The 21947-nt window shown below is 47.2% G+C and overlaps 1 protein-coding gene across 5 annotated transcripts; it reads right to left on the bottom strand.

Moving 5' to 3' along the window:
- Nucleotides 1-984: 984 nt before the first annotated feature.
- Nucleotides 985-19980, bottom strand: BRMS1 (BRMS1 transcriptional repressor and anoikis regulator). Of its 5 annotated transcripts, none has more exons than XM_079956229.1 (11): nucleotides 19834-19980; nucleotides 16702-16834; nucleotides 14478-14568; nucleotides 12254-12381; nucleotides 10885-10964; nucleotides 8609-8705; nucleotides 7887-7979; nucleotides 7177-7241; nucleotides 5857-5898; nucleotides 3628-3764; nucleotides 985-1458 (listed from the first exon to the last, which is right to left on the bottom strand). In XM_079956229.1, exons 2-11 carry the CDS (start codon nucleotides 16826-16828, stop codon nucleotides 1341-1343), a joined length of 978 nt encoding a protein of 325 aa, XP_079812355.1. In that variant the 5' UTR covers nucleotides 16829-16834; nucleotides 19834-19980; the 3' UTR covers nucleotides 985-1340. The 5 variants fall into 5 exon arrangements, with proteins under 5 accessions (XP_079812355.1, XP_079812356.1, XP_079812354.1 ...); XM_079956230.1 differs by having other exon boundaries at nucleotides 16702-16871; nucleotides 19834-19961; XM_079956228.1 differs by lacking the exon at nucleotides 19834-19980 and adding an exon at nucleotides 19537-19725.
- Between the last annotated feature and the right edge of the window lie 1967 nt (nucleotides 19981-21947).

Here is a 21947-nt window from a genome sequence, read left to right as displayed (position 1 = left end):
AAAGAGGGAGGAGCGCTCCCTCTTCGCTCAGGAGGCTTTCCGTTGTTTTCTTGTTTCTTGTTTTCCTCCTCTATAAACTAGGTGCATCTTATGGTCGGGTGAGTCTTATAGAAAGAAAAATACGGTATATCACGATGCTTAGATGGTGATATCTCAATGTTGAAAACCAGTTATCGCTCCGCCCTATGGTTCGCCTCTATAATAAAAAGGTAAAGGTACCCCTGCCCGTACGGGCCAGTCTTGACAGACTCTGGGTTGTGCGCCCATCTCACTTAAGAGGCCAGGGGCCAGCGCTGTCCGGAGACACTTCCGGGTCATGTGGCCAGCGTGACATCGCTGCTCTGGCGAGCCAGAGCCGCACACGGAAACGCCGTTTACCTTCCCGCTGGTAAGCGGTCCCTATTTATCTACTTGCACCCGGAGGTGCTTTCGAACTGCTAGGTTGGCAGGCGCTGGGACCGAGCAGCGGGAGCGCACCCCGCCGCAGGGATTCGAACCGCCGACCTTTCGATCGGCAAGTCCTAGGCGCTGAGGCTTTAACCCACAGCGCCACCTGCGTCCCATGCCTCTATAATAGTCCCATCCTTATGTCAGACGTTGTGATTTATCCATATATTGCAATGTTTAGCTGATGATACATTGCATTGTTGAAAACCATGTATCGCCCGGCCTTACAGATACCACCACTGCTACAGCCTCCTCAAAAGTAACAGGGAAGTGGTCAGGACAGTGGTAGCCAACCGAAGGTTTGGAACTCCCATCAGCCCCAGCAAGCATGGACAATAATATGAGGACAATGGAGGTTGTAGGGTCTGCGATCTGCCTTCTAACTGCCATCTCTCCCTCCCCACTCTCCTCCCCTCCCTCTCTCCTTCCTCCCACCCCACCCCACCCCAAAGCAGCATCTCCTCCCTTCTCAGTCCAAACAATCAAACCTCAGAGACAGCTAGTCTCCAATTAAAAAGCCAGGCCTGGAAGCTGGAGGGAGGTATTTCACTTTGGTGTTTTATTGGATGTTTCTTCCAGAAAGAGAGGAGCTGCCGTCAACGCCCAGCCCCAAACACGGAGGGAGGGGCACGCTGGGCAAGCACAATCAAAACTGCCGCAGAACCAACAGGGGGCTGGAGGGGGAGGGCTCCACGCCAAGGGCCCCCGTCACTAGGGGCAGCGATGCTGGTATGATTCCAAGGTAACTGCAAGCAAGCCCTTCTCCCTTCCACCTGCTGCAGCCCAAACTGGGGTGGTTCGGGGTGGTCTTTGCTGCTCCGAAGTCCCTTGGTTTCCAAGAGAGAGAAGCTGTGCCTGTTCCAGGAGAAGCGAGAGAGCCAAAGTCTGTGCTGCTAGACCTTGCGCACGGAATACTTGCCCTTCTGGAGTTGCGAGACGTAGATTTTGGTCTTGCTGCCGTCTTCCCTGCGCAGCCAAACCTCCCCAGTGCTGATGGCAGTGATCACAGCCCTAGAGGAAAGGGAGAAGAGTCAGGGGCAGACAGGCAGAACGTTTCTTTGGGGGGGGGGCAAGGCAGCATCTCGCACAGGCCCTGATCTCAACATGCCAGCCGTCTCCAAACCTCACTCCAAAGGAACGCAGCTTATACCAAGTCGGACTACTGGCAATGGCTCTGCAAGGTTTCAAAAATGGAGTCTCTACATGGAGATGGGACCTGGGACCTTCTGGATGCAACAGAGGTTCTATATCGTGCTTTTATGACCCTTCCCATCTCTCAGGGAGAGACGGGAAGCAGGGGCTGCTCTTTGGGTGATGCTGGAACACCAGCTGTGCTCATCCTCCTCTCCCTGAGATAGTCCACTCCATCCTAGCTGGTTGCAAGGAGAAGTTTGTTACTTTGGGCCAAACTGGGTTTGAAAGGAGGCCTCTGCCACTGGCCAAGGCACCAAGGTCCACTGTGAGGCTGAACCTGCTCCCTCCCCAAAAGAATATCAGGGCAAGGAGAGGGACTGGCTGGACCCCATCGACTGGTCAAGTAAAGGAGAAACTGCCCCGATGCTTGCTTTCCTTCTGTTCTTTTTAAGTCAAGCCTGAAAGCAGCAGGAGCTGTCTTATCCTTTTCATACATGTGCAGCCAGGGGCAGGGACCGTTTTGCAGCCCAAGGGCCATGTTCTGTTCAGGGCAGCCTTCCAGGGGCCACATGCCAGTGGAGAGGGCGGGGCCAGAGGGCAAGTGGGCAGAGCAATAAAGTGTGCTATTTTCTATGCCCGCAGACTCACCCCTCTGTCAGCCCTCCAAGCATTATCAGAGCTCAAGGACATTTTCCAGGAAGGCAAAAAACATTCAGTGAGGGTGTGAAACAGGACCAGTGGCAAAGGAGGAGGAGGAGGAGGAGGAGGAGGAGGAGGAGGAGGAGGAGGAAAAGCCTGGGAAGATTCCTGAGCGCTGCAAAAAGAGACTTGGAGGGCCGCATTTTGTGCCTGGGCCTTGAGGTTCCCCACCCTCTGATACAGACCATGTTAGGTGCTTTGTAAGTTATACTATACTGCTACTGAAGTTCATTTATTTAAAAGCATTCATAGAAAGTGTGGTTGTTTTTTTAAAAAGAAGATTCTAAGTGTTGTGAAACATTTAAAAAACCATCAAAACATCAAAAATGCAACATGAAAACAGCAAAACATTTGTATAAAGGCCTATAAAAACAAGAATACAGACAAATGAAGACAGGCCTGAGCAAAAATTATAGGTCTTTATAATAACACTAGTAATACATATTTGCAATTAACAATGCTGCTTTTAAGGAAATGCAAATAGCAGCTTAGGGCAAGGGAGACTGGTCATGGGGTCAGAGCAGGCATGGAAGGGGAATTTAACCCTTTCCTCCCCTACTGCTGTGTCCTGAGAAAAATATCCAAAGATTGTATATCTGAGGGCAGATATACTGTCTTGTCACTGATCTTTAAACTTGGAATACCATGTACAGTTTCTGGCTGCCCTGTCTCAAAAAAACAATATTGCAGAGCTGCAGAAAAGGGCAACGAAAATGATCAGGAGATTAGAGGAATTTCCAAGAAAGATTACAACACTGGGCGCTTTTTAGCTTAGAAAGAAACATATATAACTATGTGTATTTAGGGAAAGAGGACAGAGAGAGGTTTCTCTCTTTATTTCTCTCTCTCTCTCATATAACATTTGAACCCAGGGACAACAAAAGAAGCTGAATGCCAGAATATTCAGGACAGAAAAAAGAGTACTTCTTGACACAGTGTATAGTTGAACTATGGAAACTTCTACCGCCAAAATGTAATGACAGCCACCAACTTGTATGGCTCCAAAAACTATTGGACAAATCTATGAAGGATCAGACTATCCATGGCTGCTAAGGGTGGCTCTCTATATGTTTTTTGTGTGTGTATTACAGATATATCAAACCTTCTTTTATCAGGCAGTTTGCCCCTGAAAACAAGCCGCTGGGGATCTCAGGTTTGGGAGAGTTCCTATGGGCTGGACACTGTGAAAACACAGTGCTAGGCTAGATGGGCTCTTCTCGTCTTTTATCTGACTGGCTGCACAAATGCACAAGGTAACTATCCTCAGCTGCAAGCTCAGGCCAGGATCTGGGCGACCTCCTGGCTGCACCCACCACACCATGTGCCCTCCTCTTTTTCAGAACTCACTGGACAGGTGCCTCGTCCCCAACTTGCAAGGAGATGCTCTGCCCTTTGACGTAGGCCTCGCCTTCGTAGTGGAGCTGGCCATCTTCACAGTGAGCAGAGAACAGGGCAGGGGACGGCAGTTTCTCGGCCTTCACTGGCCTGGGGGAAGGAAAGGATATGGTGGGATGGGGAAGTGGAAAAATCAGGGCCAATATGTATCTGATCTCACTCCTCTGTGACTGTAAAAGTGGATCTATAGAATCGTTATATCATATAATCTTCTGTTGTCCATTACATTCGGCTTCACGGTCCAAGTTTCTGGCCCCATATTTATCGAGAATTGCTGATAGACCTCAGGAAGCCCAAATAATATACTTATTAAACGACAAAGACACAAGTAGATCCCTTGCAGTTGCTAGATACCTGATTAATGTCTTATTTCAAAAGAGGAGAAATGGATCACTGTATGACTCTGACAGCTTAGCTAAACTTAAGAACCATCAATAAGTGCCAGAACTAAGACGCATATCCCCCAAAATCTGAGGGATTTGAATTGCGGTGTACATAGAGGGAGCTTATTGTATATAGTGTTTACTTAATTGAAGTAAAATTGGTTTTATATGGGTGTTTTAACTTGGAACTGTTTAAATTGTATTGTTTATGGATAAATTTTGATGTATTGTTTTCGATATGGGCCAATGGCCGTAATAAATCAAACTATTAACAGGGCCAATATGTTCTAAGCAACATTCTTATTCTCTCTGGGTTTTTCCCCCCCAATGAATGTCTTTTTTTCGGGTGTGGGGAACCTTTGACTCCCCCAGATGTTGCTGAATTGCCAGTTCCATCATCGCTGTCTGTGCCTGCAGGGGCTGATGGGACTTGTAGTTCAGCAACCTCTGGAAGATCGAAGGTTCCCCACATGGGTTGTTGTATCTGAAGGGGCACCTCTCCCTATACTAACCTGCCTGTGCCCTTCGGTCTGGGGTGGGGAAGCCCATCTCGATGTCCTGCCACTAGGGAGGACATTGTGCCTTCTCTGTGAAGGTGCCCTGACCAGGCACCAACTTTAATCGCATTCCAGCACCAGAATAAGATCCATGTGTTGGACAATTATGAATGGTTTCTCACTGTGGTAATGTGTATATAATGATTATGATTGGGATCTAACTGCTGATGACCTGTTCTGGCTGTTGATCATTCTGTTAGAACTTTATTTCTTTTATTGTGTTTCATTGTTGGGGTTCATCTTTAATTCTGTAGTTACCTGCCATGGGATTCATATAAGGGACAGATATAATTGAAGCGCTTTGTGTTTTTAAAAATTATTGAAAGGACGCTATATTTTTAAAAACACCAAGGACGGAAGTTTTTTTACTTGGCTGATTATGTTGTTTGTTAATTTCCTCCAGTCAATTTTATGGCACACATTTGTCACTTTTTAAAAAATGCACTGTAAACTGCCCAGGCATAAATATAGTGAAAGGAAGTGTATGAATGCCTTAAATAAAATAGATAATGAAAAATAATCAGTGGGTTGGGTGGGGGGGGGGGAAGAACAGAGGAAACAGAGAGGAAAACCCAGATAGCATCTGCTCAGGGGTGGAGTTGATTGTGCATTCTACTCATTCTGCAGATTTTGTGCATGCACACATCCACTCAATTATGACAGCCATGATCCAATATGCAAATTAGCCTATCTTCATGTTCCATCATTTATTCTCCCCTTCCAAACCGTATTTCCAAATAATTGGGCATTTATGCAGAAAGGAACAGAGAGAGGGCAGCTGGAAGAGCAGAGCAGTCAGGTTGCAGAAGACAACAGATGGGGCAGGGGGCGGGAAGCTGTGCAAGGCCCCAATTCAGTATCCCATCTACATCGAAACATGGCTTCTAAGCTGTCACCAGACAGTGCTCACTTGTTTTTAAAAATATAATCTTTGCGGCCATAAGGGGTAGAAACCTGATTTAAAAACAAAACAAAACCCAAGAGTCTAAGGAGCACCAGATTCCATGAAAAGACATGCACCCAACACACACAAACACAGGGGGTGGGGGTGGGGGGTCCTGGCCCTGTAACCCTCTCCAATGGACCAAGCAGACAGAGGCTGCCTGACTCACAGCTCAGTTGGGCTTCTGTATCCTCCCAGACATTCAGGCACAATCAGTACTTTATTGAAAGGCAAGGGAAATATCCAGGACAACACCCCCTCCTCCTTGCAATGAAGAGAGAGAAAAAACAGGGCTCTTGCCTTCTAGTTTCCTCTTCGGCGAGGACACAGCCGCTTTAGCCTGGGAAGAAAGAGATGAGTGTAAGAGGAAGTCACACTCCCAGAGGCCCCTTGCTGAAGAAGTCCCTTGTCTAGTCGGCTGGGTAAAGCCTGCAGACCTCCAAGGGAGAGGCTCATCCCAAGTTAGAAAAAGGGAACGAGGAGGCCCCCCAATACCCTAACTTCTCTTTTGCAGCACTATGAAGTCCCAAAGGGACTATACACCCTTGATCAGAAACACAGGAAGCTCTCTTCCACCAAGTCAGGTCTTTGATCCATGTCAGCTGGGGAACCTGTGAACCTCCAAATCTTGCTGGGACTCCAATTCCCATCAGCCCCTGACAGCATGGCCAACTGTCAGGGATGATGGGAGTTTGGTTCTCCATCCCTGGTCTACAAGGACTGGCAGTGGCTCTCCATGGACTCAGACGTGGGTCTTCCAAGCCCTACCTGGGACATTCTATAAGCAATGCAAATCTTCTAGGTAAAAGGTAAAGGACCCCTGGATGGTTAAGTGCAGTCAAAGGCGACTATGGGGTTGCAACACTCAACTCGCTTTTCAGGCCAAGGGAGCTAGTGTTTGTCCACAGGCAGCTTTCTGGGTCACGTGACTAAACAGCATGACTAAACCGCTTCTGGTGCAATGGGACACTGTGATATGTGCCAGAGTGCACGGAAAAGGCGTTTATCCTTCCGTTGCAGCAGTACCTATTTATCTACTTGCGCTGGTATGCTTTTGAACTGCTAGGTTGGCAGGAGCTGGGATAGAGCAACGGGAGCTCACCCTGCTGCGGGGATTAAAACTGCTGACCTTCCGATTGGCAAGCCCAAGAGGCTCAGTGGTTTAGACCACAGCACCACCTCTATCACTGAGCTATGGTCATTCCCTTCAAAATAAAGACTCTAGTCCCTCATTGTTCTGGATAAATGGCTGATTCAAACAGGAATGGAGGAAGCTACTTTATACTGAGTCAAAAAATTGGTCCATCTAGCTCTGTATTTTCTACACCAGTGTTTCCCAAACTTGGGTCTCCAGCTGTTTTTGGACTACCGTTTCCATCATCCCTGACCACTGGTCCTGCTAGCTAGGGATGATGGGAATTGTAGTCCAAAAACAGCTGGAGACCCAAGTTTGGGAAACCCTGCATTAGTGTGACCAGCATGAAAACCAAGGGCGCGTTCTCCAGGCTTCCCCTCTTCTGCTCCCAGTCTCAGAGACACTTCAGAGCCCTCATTCTCCCCCTGCATTCCTGCATTCCAAACAAGGGGACACAAAGAAGCCCGTTTCTCTCGCCCTTACCTTTTTGATGGCTGTCCAGTCCTCCATGATATCCATTTCACGCAGCATGTAGACGATGTACGGGCGTGGGAAAGACGAGCTAAGGGAGAGGTGCCTGCACCCCAGCAACTGTGATAAAAAATAAAACTTGGATTCTAATGTCCATCAAATCATCTCTAACTGAGGGAAGAACTTGGTGTGCCTGGCCCTGGATGCTGTCACCAGCTCTGCTCCTGGATCTGAATGAAGACTGGTCTTAAAGGCAGACAAAACTGCCCCTGGCATCAGCTACCACTTGAAGAACTTGTGCCTGAGCTTGGCTTTTACCTCCCTCTCCTCCTCCCCCCTCTAACATTGTGTGCCATGTCTTTTTAGACTGTGAGCCTAAGGTCAGGGACCACAGAATTGGAAGGAGCCCAAAGGGTCATCTCGTCCAATGTGAGAATCACAGCTAAAGAATCTTAGAAATGATATTTTTAAAGCAGCTCTTGAGACAGCCTGTTTGGGTAAAGGGCAGGGAATAAATGCTGCCAATTAAACGCTACTCATCCCCACTCACCCGTTTTCCTGAAATAATTTTGGGCAAGTGCTTAACCCGCTTCCCATCACAAACACTGCATAAGAAGCTGCCCAAAGCCGCTCTGCAGAGCTGCTTCTCTTTGCCATATGTTGGGCACCACAGCCTCCTCTAGGGCAGAGCCATCGGGGTGTGGGGTGCACAGAAAGGATATCGGACACCAGTGGTGCTTTCTTCCTCTTGCCAGGCCGGAGTGGGTCCCATTCCTTTGAGCTGTGCTTCGGTCGAAGTTTGTCATCCCACCATTCTAGGGGACGGAGAGAGAGAGAGAGAGAAATAAGCCCAAAGGGGAACCTCAGCATTGAGGGCCATCGATGCTCCACCGACCCAAATGGATTCAATGCTGGGTTGGCATGGGGTGGGCGAGTAACCGGCATTTATTGGAAGACGATTTGCAGCACCCTCACCAAACTACGGTTCCCAGGATGGGTGAATGGAGCAGCTTCAGGAAGTGTCAGGGGCCACATAAAATGAGGTTGGGGGCCAAATCCAGGGCTGCAGGTTTCTCCATCTGTGGGTCAAGGCAGCCTTGGTTTTTTTTTTAAAAAAAAGGCTTTGTGCACCATTGTAAATTCTGCTGAGTTACCCACAATGACGACATCTCACAACCCAGGAAATCAGCACACTGCTGAAAGCAGAACTTGGCAACTTCCTCCTCCAGGCTAGATGACACCTTTGAAATACATTTTTAAAAATCAGCTTTTTGGGGGGCCTGGCAGCAGCTCTCTCTGAGGGTTTAGCCATCACCTGCGGTCCAATTCTTTCCATCAGGGGATTGAACCTGGGACCTTCTGCAAGCAAAGCAGGTGGTCTGCCACTGAGCTATGGGCCCCTCCCCATAGAAGGGACAGCGTCTGCTTGCTCCTCCGGACTGACCTGAAGTGAGGCCCACACTGTGCCTGTCGTCCTCCAAGCACTGGATCCGTTCCAAGAGGCGTTCCTGAAGGGTGTCAAACAGCAGCAGCTTCTCACTCTGGTTGGGTAGAAGGGCAACATCAGGTCAGGTTAAGCCAATGTGGTGCCCCCACCCTGCAGTAGTCCTTGGACTACAACTCCCATCAACCCTAGTCAGCATGGTCAATCGCCAGGAGTGGTGGAAGTTGCAGTGCAAAAACATATGGAAGGCATCATGTCAATTCTGTATGGTAAGAATGATTTTATTACAGTTGTACCTCGGAGGTCGAACGCCTTGCAAGACGAACGTTTTGGCTCCTGAATGCCGGAAACCCAGAAGTGAGTATTCTGGTTTGCGAACGTTCTTTGGAACCTGAATGTCCGTCGTGGCTGTTCCTGCAGCCAATCGGAAGCCACGCCTTGGTTCCCCAAATGTTTTGGAAGTAGAGCGGACTTCTGGAACAGATTCCATTCAACTTCCGAGGTACGACTGTATTTATATGCCACTCATCTGGATGGGTTGTCCCAGCCGCTCTAGGTGGCTTCCGACAAAGTATTAAAACCCTCAAACATTAAAAACTTCCCTATACAGGGCTGCCTTCAGATGCCTTCTAAAAGTCAGACAGATGTTTATTTCCTTGACATCTGATGGGAGGACGTTCCACAGGGTGGTATGGATTAAGTGCATCTTCCCCTTCTTCTTTCTTCCCATCCAGTTGGGGATTGCTATTGATTCTACACGACAACTAAAACTAATATTCAAGCTTTCTTGGCATGAGCCCAACTGGGTCTCTCCCCACATCACAATAATTTCTGCTCGCTGACTCACAAGGCACCCAGCTGTTCCGTTTAATGCCAAGGCAAATTTGCACCTGGTTTTATGCTCTCAGAAAAAGCGTGGTCTCCTTTCAATTTATTAATATTTCTCTCCTGCCTTTCCTCCAAAGACCTCAAGGTGGTCTCTGTAATACCCCTTCACCAGTTTCATCCACATGACAGCCCAGTGAGGCAGGCTAGGGCGAGCACGAAGGACCGACCCAAGATCACCCAGTGAGTTTAATGGCCACACAGAGATGCCAGGAAGGCCTGGGCCAAAACGTTCCCCACCCCTGGGCCTAGGAGTTCACGTGGTGGATCAATGGCATATCTGTGAAAACGCTGATCGGGACTGTGTTTGCAAAAAAGAGAACTGGAAACTAGACTAGTTCCCTGTCTGCTCGTCTTCAGCTAATTAAAGGCAGGGACCCTTTTTTCCAGGACAACCTCCAATCAGTTCTGTAAAGCTGCTGGTCAGCAGAAAGCACCGCTCAGGCTTCTTGCTGAGGAACCCAGTTGTTTGTTGCTAATTATTGTTTGTCGAGTGCACCATGTGGTCCTGCAAGCTCCCACATGCAATTCTCGTACGCAAGCTGAAACTCGACTCTGGAATTCCAAGCTGGGATACGCAAAGAAGTAGGAAACAGGGCACACTCAACAATATCATGTTTGTGAATAGAGCCCATGGGGCAGCCCTCCAGATGTTGCTGGATTGCAGCCCCCATTGTCTTCAACCATTGGGCATGCTGGCTAGGACTGCTGGAGTCAATCAACATCTGGAAGGCCGCCAGTTCCCTGTCCCTGGGGGAACTGAAGTCACATTTACGGCACATTTTGAACACATGGCTTCCCCCCCAAACAATCCCCGGAACTGCTGTTTGCCCCCTCAGAGCGACAAATCCCTTAACAAACTATAGTTCCCAGGATTAAAAGCATGGTGTGATATTATTTATCTGCTGCATTTATATCCCGCTTTTTCCTCCAAGGAGCTCAAGGTGGCATACATGGTTCTCCCCCCGCCCTCATTCAATCCCCACAACAACCCTGCGAGGTAGGGTGGGGCTGAGAGGCAGTGATTGACCCAAGGTCACCCGCTGAGCTTCATGGCCGAGTGGGGATTCGAACCCTGGTCTCTCAGGTCCTGGTGCAGCACTCTAACCACTACACCACACTGCCTCTCACATTAGCCCCATTAGAGCCTCTGCCCATATGCCTGTTAGAGTAATAACAGAGGAAGCTGCCGTATATGGATTCAGTCCATTGGCTCATGTAGCTCAGTATTGTCTACACTGACTGGCAGCAGCTCCTCCACCCTGCATATGAGATTTTTGCATTCTGCCTTCTTGCCCGAGAAGTTTGTGATGAGGCTGCTTTTCTGGCCCCCGCCAGGATTTGAAAGCGGCAATGAAGGGAGGGAGATGGGACCAAGTGGGACTTCTCACCTCCAGGTGCTGCTGTGCTCCCTGCAGCTCGCAACGATGCTTGTGGTGGATCACCTCCAGGCAGAAACCTCGGTAGATCCCTGCAGAAAGGCCAAACGTTGAAGCACTGTTCATAAAACCAGGATGGTAGAGTTGGAAGGGATCCTGAGGGTCATCTAGCCCAACCCCTTGCAATGCAGGAATCACAGCTGAAGAATCCCTGACATGTGGACATTTAACCTCTGTTTTGAAACCTCCAAGGAAGGGGAATCTACCGCCTCCCAAGAGTGTCTGCCATACAGTCTAATGGCTCTTACTGCTCTCCATCCTCAGAAGCTCAAATGGGGGTCAGCCCCACCACCACTTCCTTTCAGTGCCAAAGACCAGCCATGGAAGAGAGTGCCTCTGAGCACCTACAAAGTGCGTCTGCCTCTTTTGCAGCACAGCCCATCCCTGCATTTAGGCAGGCATGGCCTCCAGGGAGACACAAGCCCCTTGCAGTCTAGTTCTCATTTGTTTTCATTGATTTATAAGGTGGTTTTTTTTAACCATAGTATTTCCAGACTGGTTGCAACAACACAACGTACCTTTAGAAAAACAGATAAAACCCTCTGAATTGCAAAACAAGCAAAACTTTCCCAAATGGAACGTTACAGTATAACTGAGACAAAAGAGGCGAGTCCCATGATACAAAATACCTTAAGCATCATGGGCAAGTATAATGAAGTTTGGAACTGCTTTATACAAAATACAGTTGGTTAAAAACGGTAATTGCTAACTGCTAACAATTGTTACAGTGATGTACTATTCTTTTTTACTTTTCCTTTCTTTCTTCACTTTTTAAAAACAGAACATGTCTAATAATAATTTTATTATTTATACCCTGCTCGTCTGGCTGGGTTGCCCACTCACTATGTGGTTTGTTTGTTTGTTTGTTTGTTTATTTAAAAATAAATATTTAAGCACCAAGGCCAGGGTAAAGAGGCACGTCCGCAGTATATGGTGAACACTGTACGAGGAAGATAACCCATGCACCTCTTTTAGAAATAAACCCCAGCCCTAACTCCAAATGCCACAACCTGGAAGCCATCTCTCCACCAAAGCTGTTATGACTGAAGAAGAAGAAGAAGAAGAGTTTGGATTTGATATCCCGCTTTATCACTACCAGAAGGAGTCTCAAAGCGGCTAACATTCTCCTTTCCCTTCCTCCCCCACAACAAACACTCTGTGAGGTGAGTGGGGCTGAGAGACCCAGCAGCTGCATGTGGAGGTGTGGGGAATCGAACCCGGTTCACCAGATTACGAATCCACCACTCTTAACCACTACACCACACTGGCTCTTACACTCTGGCTGGCAAGAGTGGCCAGGGTGGGGGAGTTCCTTACTTACCAGCCACTTCAATCCGAATCTGCATGTGGTTCTGCAAGACCCCGAGCGGGTCAAGGTACTCTGACGCTTTCCCCGCCATCACGTCCTCCAGCTTTGCCTTCACCTGGCTCAGGCGCTCCTTGAACAGCCTGTGAGAGCGGCAGCAGCAGCAGCAGACAGGTTAATCAGAGTTGCCACAAGGGCTCAAGGTGGGTGGTGGAATTCCCCCCCCCCCATGGTATGTGGGGTGGCGGGGAAGGGTAAGTTAGTATGACCACACTAAGTTAAAATATGCGAGCACAGAAGTTGTATTGGAACTGGAAAATGTCAAGGTTAAGCATTTTTCAGAACAGCAAAAAACCTTGGGTGTGTAGAGCATACAGTATGCAGGTTTGAGGAATGGAATTATATGAACAGCGAAAGAAAGGAGAGGCAGATTGGAGCCACAAATTGGGGACACTATTGCCTAATGGACTCATAAATAATATAGATTGGATGACTTAACTTGTTGTGGGTGGGGGGTGTTCCTTCACTTAAGGAAAAAAAATATTTTCTACTTCTGCAAACCGTAGGGTTCCGCTGAGTAGGACAACATCCCCCTCTTGTTTCTCTGTACCCCCGTTTTGGCTACACAGCCAACATGCTCAGCACCCGAGTTCCCTATTAATGTATAATGAATATGTAAGGGTTATGCTTTAAAACAGAAAATGGGCAGAGAGCCTTTGGCCCTGCAGATGCTGCAGGACCACAATGCCCATCATCTCTGATCTTTGTCCGTACTTTCTAGGGATAATGGGACATGGAGTCATCTGGAGAGCCAGGTTCCACATCTCTGCCCTAAAAGGCAGTGTGTGTGTGTGTGTGTGTGTGTGTGTGTAGAGATAGAAAATATAAGTGGGCCTGGGAAAAAAGAATTGTGTAGGGAATGAACACCTCTGAAAAACTGACCCAGGGGTGATGCCAGCCCCTCAGTCAGCATCTGTTTGGGGGCTTATATGAGACAACAATCTCATGGCTTGCACATTCCTACTAAATAAGATTTTATCTGGTGACATTTATGAATACTTGATATATCTTGTATATGCAATAAAGAACCTTGTATCCCACCATGAAATATATTTCATTCTTTTTTAATCCTTTTTTTTTATCTTGTATTTTTCTTCTCCCTGCCTTCATGCCTATTTTTGCGATGTTTCTTGGTCTGTTGTTTTGTTTATTGTATTTCCACATCTTATTATTATTTTTTGGAAGGGAAGGAATTACAAAAAATATATATTGAGGCAAGGAAGTCAAACAACAGCAAAACCCAGTGCAATGAGAACAATTAGTTCCTCTGAACATTTGGGAAGAGAACAGCAGATGGGGTAGTTCCCTGAGATGATCCAGGAACAGCCATCTGATGATGTTTTCGGCTGCCTGTCTGCTTGCTTCCTCCTCCTCCAAATTGTCTCTCAGAGGACAGTGGATGCTCACCACTAATAGCATCTGTTCCTCCTCCGCAAGTTTGTCTCATCCCCTTTTAAAACCTGAGGCAGTGAGTTCCACGAATTAATTTGCCTTTAAGCAGGGAGTAAAGATTTATTTCCTGCAGGCTGCTTTTTCTAAAGAAGCTCTGCGATCCTATTGTGGGGTTGAGCATCTGGGCGCTGCCTCTAGTCTTCAGATCTTTATATGCTGCTTTTCCAAACCTTAGTGCGCAAAAAAGCAGGGCCTCATTTGCGCTAGTCTCAAATCAAAGTTGCATTTAACTCTTTTCGGATATCTATAGGAAGCACATACATTTACACAGACTCTTTGCCAAGCATCCTAAATTTAGCACACCTTCAAATTTCCTTCTTTAAATCTAAGCAATAAAAGGGAAGTGCATGCTATTGAGTCATCACGAATTAAAAATAACTTACGCCATCCCAGCAAAAATGATCTCCAAGTAAAGCTTTGAATTTGGAATGCAATGTTTGAAGCACACTGACACTTGATTTTCCTAATCAAAAAATTCAGTTCATTTACTTTTGGCTACTGGAAGGACTCTTGAGATATTTATACAGTCTCTCTCTCTCTTTTTAAGTTTAAGGGAGTTATTGGGCAGCAGGCACAAGAAACCACAGTGAGCCAGAAAGCTTAAGGAGGATGAGGCTCACCTTGCAGGGTTGTTGAGAGGGTAACTGGGGGTGGGGAAGCACCTTGGAGGAAGGGTGGGCTTAAAATGTAATAAATAAGTACAGGGGAAAGAGATGGAAAAACTCACTTCTCTTTGACTTCAGAGAACTCCTTCTCTAAGTCTAACATCTCATCCAGGCACTCCGAGCGCCTCCGCTCATAATCTTCATCGTCCATCTCTGCAGGTAAAAGAGACAACATGTGTCACCTGGCTCCTCTGAACAGGTCTTGCAGGGCAAGAAAATTCAACAATGTTCACTATCTGGGATCTCTTTCTGTTCAATGGGCTTAAATTGGTGGGGAAGGACTGTAGGTCAGTGGAAGATCACCTGCCCTGCACACAGAAGGTTCCCACTCCAGTCTCCAGTAACTCCAGATAGGACTGGGAGAGCCTGCCCCCCCACCCCACTTGAAACCATAGAGAGCTGCTAGACAGACCAATGGGTCTGACTGAGTAGTATGTTTCTATGTTCCTAAATCTAGAACAGCATTAGGGAAGAAAGGGTTGCAAGCTTTTTGAGTTGCACAGAAGTTTCCCCTTTTGTTTTCCTACCACAGCGAGCAGAACAGTGGCGGGGGGGGGGGACTTCAGGTCTGTGGATCTCATTAGGCCCCACCAGGTCTCCCCCTTAGCTAAAACCGTTCTAGCCAAGCCATGCCCGACTGCCTTATACCTGAAACCATACCGACGGGAGGTGGGGAGCAGGTGTGTGTTGAACCAAGTGTGAGCCCGCTCTGGAAGGCTTGCATACGCCATTTTGGTAGTCAAGATAACCCCAAAACTAATTGGGAGTTGTTGCAAGAACAAGCTCGCTTAAGTATATTCGCTTAAGTATATTCACTTGCTTTGATACATGCTAATTGGCTTGCTTTGATACTATTCTTATCTGTGGGCCTTGGGATGCTGGGCTCTGGGCCCAGAGAGGGGAGCTGTCTGTAAGCCCTGGGTAGTTGCCACCTATGCCCTCATGGGCCAGGTGGAGGTACTGGCCAAAGTGATGTATCTGACTTTGTGTATAACATATTAGCCTTTGTGGACCAGTCATGATTGCTTGCTACTGTGGTGTTCATCCCGCATCTGTCAAGGCAGCAGGGCTCTCTGCATGCTGAATTGTAAGTTTACACCTTTCTTTAATAAAGCACTAGAACTGGCCGTGTGTTTTTGACATCCTTCTTTGGTATCCCTGCATCAGACCACTCCCAAGAGCCCTCTCTTGGGCAGGTGGATAAGAACAAGGTGTAGATCTGCAAAGCCCCATGCACAGTGCTGCTTCTCAAGCCTGGCCATCCACTAATCGTCATTGGCTTTTGCAAGCAACCACCACCCAATTGTCAGGGCTTGCAGTGTGTCCTGTGCAACTGTTTGCAAGCCCCGACAATCAGCTGATAGCACTGCACTTTGCAAACCCCAATGATCAGCTGATCACCCACCCACCTACCTGTCAAACTTGTCCCACTGTGGGTGGGTGGTGTTCTCCACCCCTGCCTTAGAAAGACCACAGAGGCCAAGTCAGATTGTCAGAGCAACAGCTCTTTAATCTCTTATCTCTCCTCTTCTTTTGCTTTCTCTCTCTCTTGGTCTTTCTTTTCCTTTCCCCCCTTCTGCCTTTGTTCTTTTTTAGATTAAGTAGCTGTTTTAGTCTGGTGTATTATATAAAGATGCTTTGCAATGGGCAAGAACTTTTGTGTGGTTTTGAATAAGTATTAATATTTTTAAAATATTTTTTAACTGTGTGTCAGAGCAACAGAAAGGGAAAAACTCAGTCCTCCTTACTACTGTTTCCAATTGCTGGTAAGTAAAGGGAAACCAAAAATTATTCTAGGGTTCAGATTTGTATCCACCTGTCAAAGTGACCCGTGGCAGGTAGGGAAGCTCAGAATCCAGCCCCTGGGTCAGATCCTGCTCCCTGTTGTTGAACTCTAGTTCCCATCATCCCTAGACAGCATGGCCAGCAGACAGGATTTACGAGAACTGGGAGCTCGACAACATCTGGAAGGCCACACGTTCCCCACGCCTGCTCTAACTGGAGATGCCCACTATGGTACCTGGGATCTTCGGTGTGCAAACCATCTGCTCTCCCTCTGTACCATAGGCGTTCCCATAAAAAGGTAAGACAATAGTCTTCGTTGTCTGAATAGCTCTGTCCTGTCTGCACTGACTTGCAGCAGTTCTCAAGGGTTTCAGGCAGAGAAGAGTCTTTCCCACTCCTACCTGCAAATGCCAGGGACCACACCTAGGACTTCCTGCATGGAAACTGCATGCTCTACCACTGAAAGAAGGAGTTGGGAGGCATTTTGCTCCTGCCAGCTACCTGAACTCTCCTCTTCTGATTCAGACTGGCTGCCGCTGCGCTCGTCCTCGCTCTCTTCTTCGCCGTTCATCTCTGTGGTCGAGTCTCCTTCCGCCTCCATCTCCTTGGGCAATGGCTGCACAGGCATTGCGCTCTGCAGAAACAAGAGGGCCCAGGCTAAGGAAAGGAGGCTAGGCAACAACCAAACAGCAGAAAGGTGACCACAGCACCAGGCCATCATCTTTACAATAGCAAATTATGATATACACGTATTCCAAAGGGGACCGTGCTAAGCACAGGAATGGATTACAAGCACAGCACTGAGTACTTTGAGTGTATCAGCGGGAAATGCGGCTTTGTGGTCCTTAAGGTTGCAAAGGAGGGCTGGCAGGTACATGGCCGGTACAATAACCGGTAAATTGTTGCCAGCAACTAAGCAAGCTTCTGAGCTGAAAGCCTGCCCAATTAATATACCAATTACATGCCAAAATGGCTTCTCAGTGGACTGCAACTAGAAAATCAATTATAACATCCATACATACACACAAGAACAATTCCATCAGAGCATCAAAACAGCCTTAATTAATATGTACTATGAAAAAAGTCATTTAAAAAGCAGGACAAGTAGAACAGGTTTTTTGTAAGATCAGAAGTTTAGGGAAACACTTGCCTAACCAGGTGTGTCTTCAGAAGCCAGTGGAAAGGCAATACTGATGGACCCTCTCAATTTCTTCCGCATTACCCAACATAAGGAAACCTTTACATTTTCTCAAGAAGTATTGCTAATAAAAAGTTTGTATTTTCTTTTTTTTAAGCACACACAGGTTTAACCAAGCACTTCAGCCTAAAGGAACAGCTAGACAGGTGTATTTCCCTGACACACAGAGAACCTAAGAACCTGGTTGCAGGTTACATTCATCAGATGCTTTGCCCATTGAGAAGCATGGAGGCTTGCCAGAAAATATAAAGAGCCATGATATCTGTGTTCTACCTCCACTATTGGATCCAGCATGGTTCTGAATATCAGTTGCTGGGAATCACAAGTGGGGAGGGGGTGCTGTTGTGGTTTCCCATGGGCCTCTGGCTGACCACCGGTGGAAACAGGATGCTGGACTAGGCGGGCCATTGGTTTGATCCAGCCACCTCCTCATATATTCTTAAAGATGGAGGGCTAGCTCCCCTCCTCTCTCAGCTCTTTATCTCATAAGAACACAAGAAGAGCTCTGTTGGATGAGGCCAAAGGCTATTCTAGTCTAGTACTCTGTTCTCAGAGGCCAACTAGATGCCCATTGTAAGAAGCCCGCAAGCAAGACCTAAGTGCAACAGCCCTCTCCCTACCTGTGATTCCCAGCAACACGTATTCAAAGGCTAATTTTGCTGCTGAATGACAAATTAGGGGCAGCTATGAAGGCAGCCAGGGGTTCCGGCTTCTGTGTCTTTGCCCGTAACCACCTCCTCCTTTCTCAGCATCCAGAATCCTCAACCATCAGCACCTTGCTAACACACGGCTCCTTCAGAGGAGTTAAATCAGGCATAGGCAAACTCAGCCCTCCATATGTTTTGGGATTACAATTCCCATCATCCCTAGCTAACAGGGCCAGTGGTCAGGGATGATGGGAACTGACGTCCAGAGGGCCGAGTTTGCCTATGCCCGATAAATGAAACGTGCAATCAGGGATTCCCTTCCTTAGGACAGGGGTGGGGAACTTTTGGCCCTCAGGACATTGCCAGACCCCAACTCCCATCAGCCCCAGGCAGCATGGCCAAAGGTCAGGGGTGATGGGAGTTTGAGTCCAGCAAATGTCTGAAGTGCCACAAGTTCCCCAGCTCTGCCTTGGGACCTCTCTCCCCTATACTGGGAACATAGAAAGCTAGCTGCCTGACCCCAGGTCAAACTTTTTGGCCATCTAGCCAAGCCCTGTTGCCTTTGACCAGTGCTGGTTCCCATGAAAAGCGCTTTCCCCTTCACTGACTACCCTGGAGATACTGAGGACTGAACCTGGGACTGAATCTGCATGCAGTGCCCACCATTTGCTCCAGGAACCCTCCCAGCACTTTTTTAAATAAGTGCTATGAGGGCCCCTGTGAGACGGGAAACAAGGGCTTCATTTAAATCAAGAATAGGAGACCAGATGCTGTTGGGTGCCAACTCCCATTAGTCCCAACCAGCAATGGGCAGTGGTCAGAGATGACAGGTGTTGTAGTTGGAAGGGCAAATCCCCCAACCAGACTTTAAAGGGGAAGAAAGAGGTGACTAGGGCTGCACTCCAAGCCACAAGTGCCTGGGAGTAAACCCCACTGAACTCCGTGGGGCTGGGGTCTGACTTAACATGCATAGGACTGTAGCCAAAATCAATGTCAGCCACTGCATGGTAGAGGACAGGAAAATCAGCACATCTATCTTTCCTAAGCAGTGACGACTGGATATGACTGGTTTGTGGGGCGAGAGTGAGAGAGAGGAAGGAAGGGGAGCTGCACCTCTTAAATGTCTGCCTCTTCAGACAGCTTTTCACAAATTGTTCCTCCTCCCAGAGCCCTTTATCCCTCCATCTTGTGTGCAGTTCGCCGCCCAGCTAGAGGTCACTGGTAGTTATTTTAAGGTGGGTTTTGGAAGGGATGTATGTGCGTGTGTCTCTTTCTCACGGTTCTCTTAGGAAATCCAGAGACGATCCTGCAAGCGCTGCTTCTTCCTCCTTTGCAGTGAAAGGCACCATTTGGCAAAGCAGACATACGAGCCCCGACATCACCCCCCCCGCCATTTCTAATGGTCTTTCCCGCACCCCGATAGCATTTGCTTGGTAAGAACAATCCAACAGAAGGACTGGGGGGAGGGCACATAAATACAGCAAACCCTACCCCCATATTACAACAGACTCAAGCATGTGCCCGAATGGATGTCATTTAGGGGAGGATTGCCGAGCACTTCCAAGGAGAGGGAAAGAGAAGCATTTTCTCCCCCTATGTCGCACATGTAACACTGAACTTAAGAGGGAGAAATCGGTCATATGCGAACACCCCCGCCCCCGGGTTGTAGTGTGCTGGCCCATGTATTCCCCCTTCTCTTAAAGCGGGGGAAACGCATAAGGCTGGAATGGGCGGGACCATCATTACCCACAAAAGGGGGGTAATAGGAAAGTCTGGACCCCTCATTACCTGGGGGAGGGGCTGAGGAAGGCGCAAACCCTGCTCTGGCTTTCTTCAGCAATCGGAAGTCGTCCTCATTCGGCCCCGCCCACCGACACTAGCCAATCACAGCGGCTGGCATTTTGTAAGTACCCTACACTCGTCTATGGTGCTGCGTCGCGGTCAAGCTCTATGGTTTCGCGAAGCACTATGGGAATCCGGAAGCGGAAGAAAGGTTTATGCGTTGCCATAGTAACGAGATAATAAAGAAAAACGAAAGACGCGAAGGGGAGTGAAAATGTGCTCTCTCTGTGTGCCTGCAAAGTGCTGTGGAAGTTTTCATAGCAAAATAAAACCATACAGTGAAAAAGTAATTAAAAAGAAAACGAACCGTCCTCCCAGGAAGAGCTCGTTTGCATGTATATATGCTTATTTGAGTGCATCCTAAATATATGCTCACATTTACAATAGTTAGTACTGTGGCTAAGTTGAAATACAGAAGTAGGAAAAATAAGAGCTGGGGTGGGTGGTGAGCCAAGAGGCAAATTTTGGCTTGAAGCCTCACTACAAAATAAGGCTACAGAAAGGTGGTGGTTGCCATGCCAACCAGTACTGTTGTTGCCATGGAGACTGCCATTATCTTCCTACTGCCCACCCCCACACCCTCTGATGCTTAAAAAGAAGAAGAAAAGATTGGCATTTGTACCCCACACTTTGACCAAGGAGCTGAAGGCATATCTGATTGTTCGGGGGTTTTTGTCGTCCTGCACTTCTGTTGTCACAAAAAACCCTGTGAAGTAGATTAGGCTCATCTATCGCCTTGGAAACTTTGGGGATGAGCAGATTTTCAAACCCAATTTGCCTAATTCTAGTGTGACATTCTAACCATCACACCATACAGGATTGTTACCTTCTTGTCAAACTTACTGGCTGAAAACCATTGGGTGTTTTGGGGGTGTTGTTTTTTTAAAAATAAAAAAAGTTATAAACACTATGACAGCACAGCAAATCAATGACATCACACCATGTCCTGTTGCTTACCGCCATTAAAGCACCCCCTAAAAAAGCACACCCAATAAAGTAGGCTATAAACCTAAGCAACACATTCTGACATCCACATCTTGCTTTTTTATAATAGAAATAGATTATAATCAAAGCGATAAATAACTACCTGACATTCAGAAGACATCTTAAGGCAGCCCTGTTCAGGGAAGTTTTTAATCTGTGATATTTTAGTGTATTTTTGGTTTTTATGGAAGCCGCCCAGAGTGGCTGGGGAAACCCAGCCAGATGGGCGGGGTACAAATAATAAATTATTATTATTATTATTATAACCAAGCATAATAATGACAGCACTGATGACACCAAGCATCTCTGAACACATGCCATAATGCAGTCAGGACTATAGGGCTGCCACAGCAAGATTTGGGGGCATGCAGATTTCTAATTATCACTGTCTCCACTGAAAAGAGGTCCATTTTTTGTGCAGCTAACCGCATAGCAAGTTAGAAAAGAAATAAACAAGAGGTGTTACAATGTCACCTTGAATGAATGTATCTTCCTCTAATACTTACAGTGCTTAAAAAAAATCTTTATGTAGCCCAAATTAGAGATGGATCATCCAAATCTTATTATGGTGGGATTCAGTTTGGTACTATAGCACTTGAACTTAAATACCTTCTGTTATTTGATAATAATTTAGACAAATTATTACTATTAATTGCTCCAGATAAAAGTGAGAAAAGTGCTATTTAACAAATGTTGGAAGGCATGTGATAGTGGTTTGCTAGTACCAGAGCACCTGCGATGTTTGAGTGACATCCAGTCATAGCATTTGGTTGTGTAGTGCATGCATACCCTGTGCTTAATTTATAAAACAAAAGATGCCAGGCTTCAAGCTTAAAAGTGAGGCTCTCTGATATGGGTGCTCAGTAATTAATGTTCATTTCAGTGAGGCTGGAGAGGACTTTGCAGTGAGTTGTGGATCTTCAGTGGAGAGGTGGGGGCAGTACTCTTTGGATTTCTCATTCCAAACTCCAAAATGCCCTGATCCACCTTTGAGGACAATTTTTCATTAAAATGTGTTTCTCCCCACACCTCCATCCTCCCCAATCAATTTCCAGAAATACATTCTGTTGGAATGC

The sequence above is a fragment of the Podarcis cretensis genome (genome assembly GCF_951804945.1).
Source record: "Podarcis cretensis genome assembly, chromosome: 16".
In the NCBI taxonomy this organism is placed as follows: domain Eukaryota; kingdom Metazoa; phylum Chordata; class Lepidosauria; order Squamata; family Lacertidae; genus Podarcis; species Podarcis cretensis.
This window is presented reverse-complemented; position numbering and strand designations above follow the sequence as displayed.

Coding starts and splice junctions, on each gene's coding strand:
- BRMS1 (XM_079956227.1), bottom strand. CDS start 19,410: ATGTCTGCTTTGCCAAATGGTGCCTTTCACTGCAAAGGAGGAAGAAGC. Junction 5,899..7,176: donor ACTGGACAGCCATCAAAAAG/GTAAGGGCGAGA, acceptor CTTTCTTCCCAG/GCTAAAGCGGCTGTGTCCTC. Junction 3,765..5,856: donor CGAAGAGGAAACTAGAAGGC/AAGAGCCCTGTT, acceptor CCTTCCCCCAGG/CCAGTGAAGGCCGAGAAACT.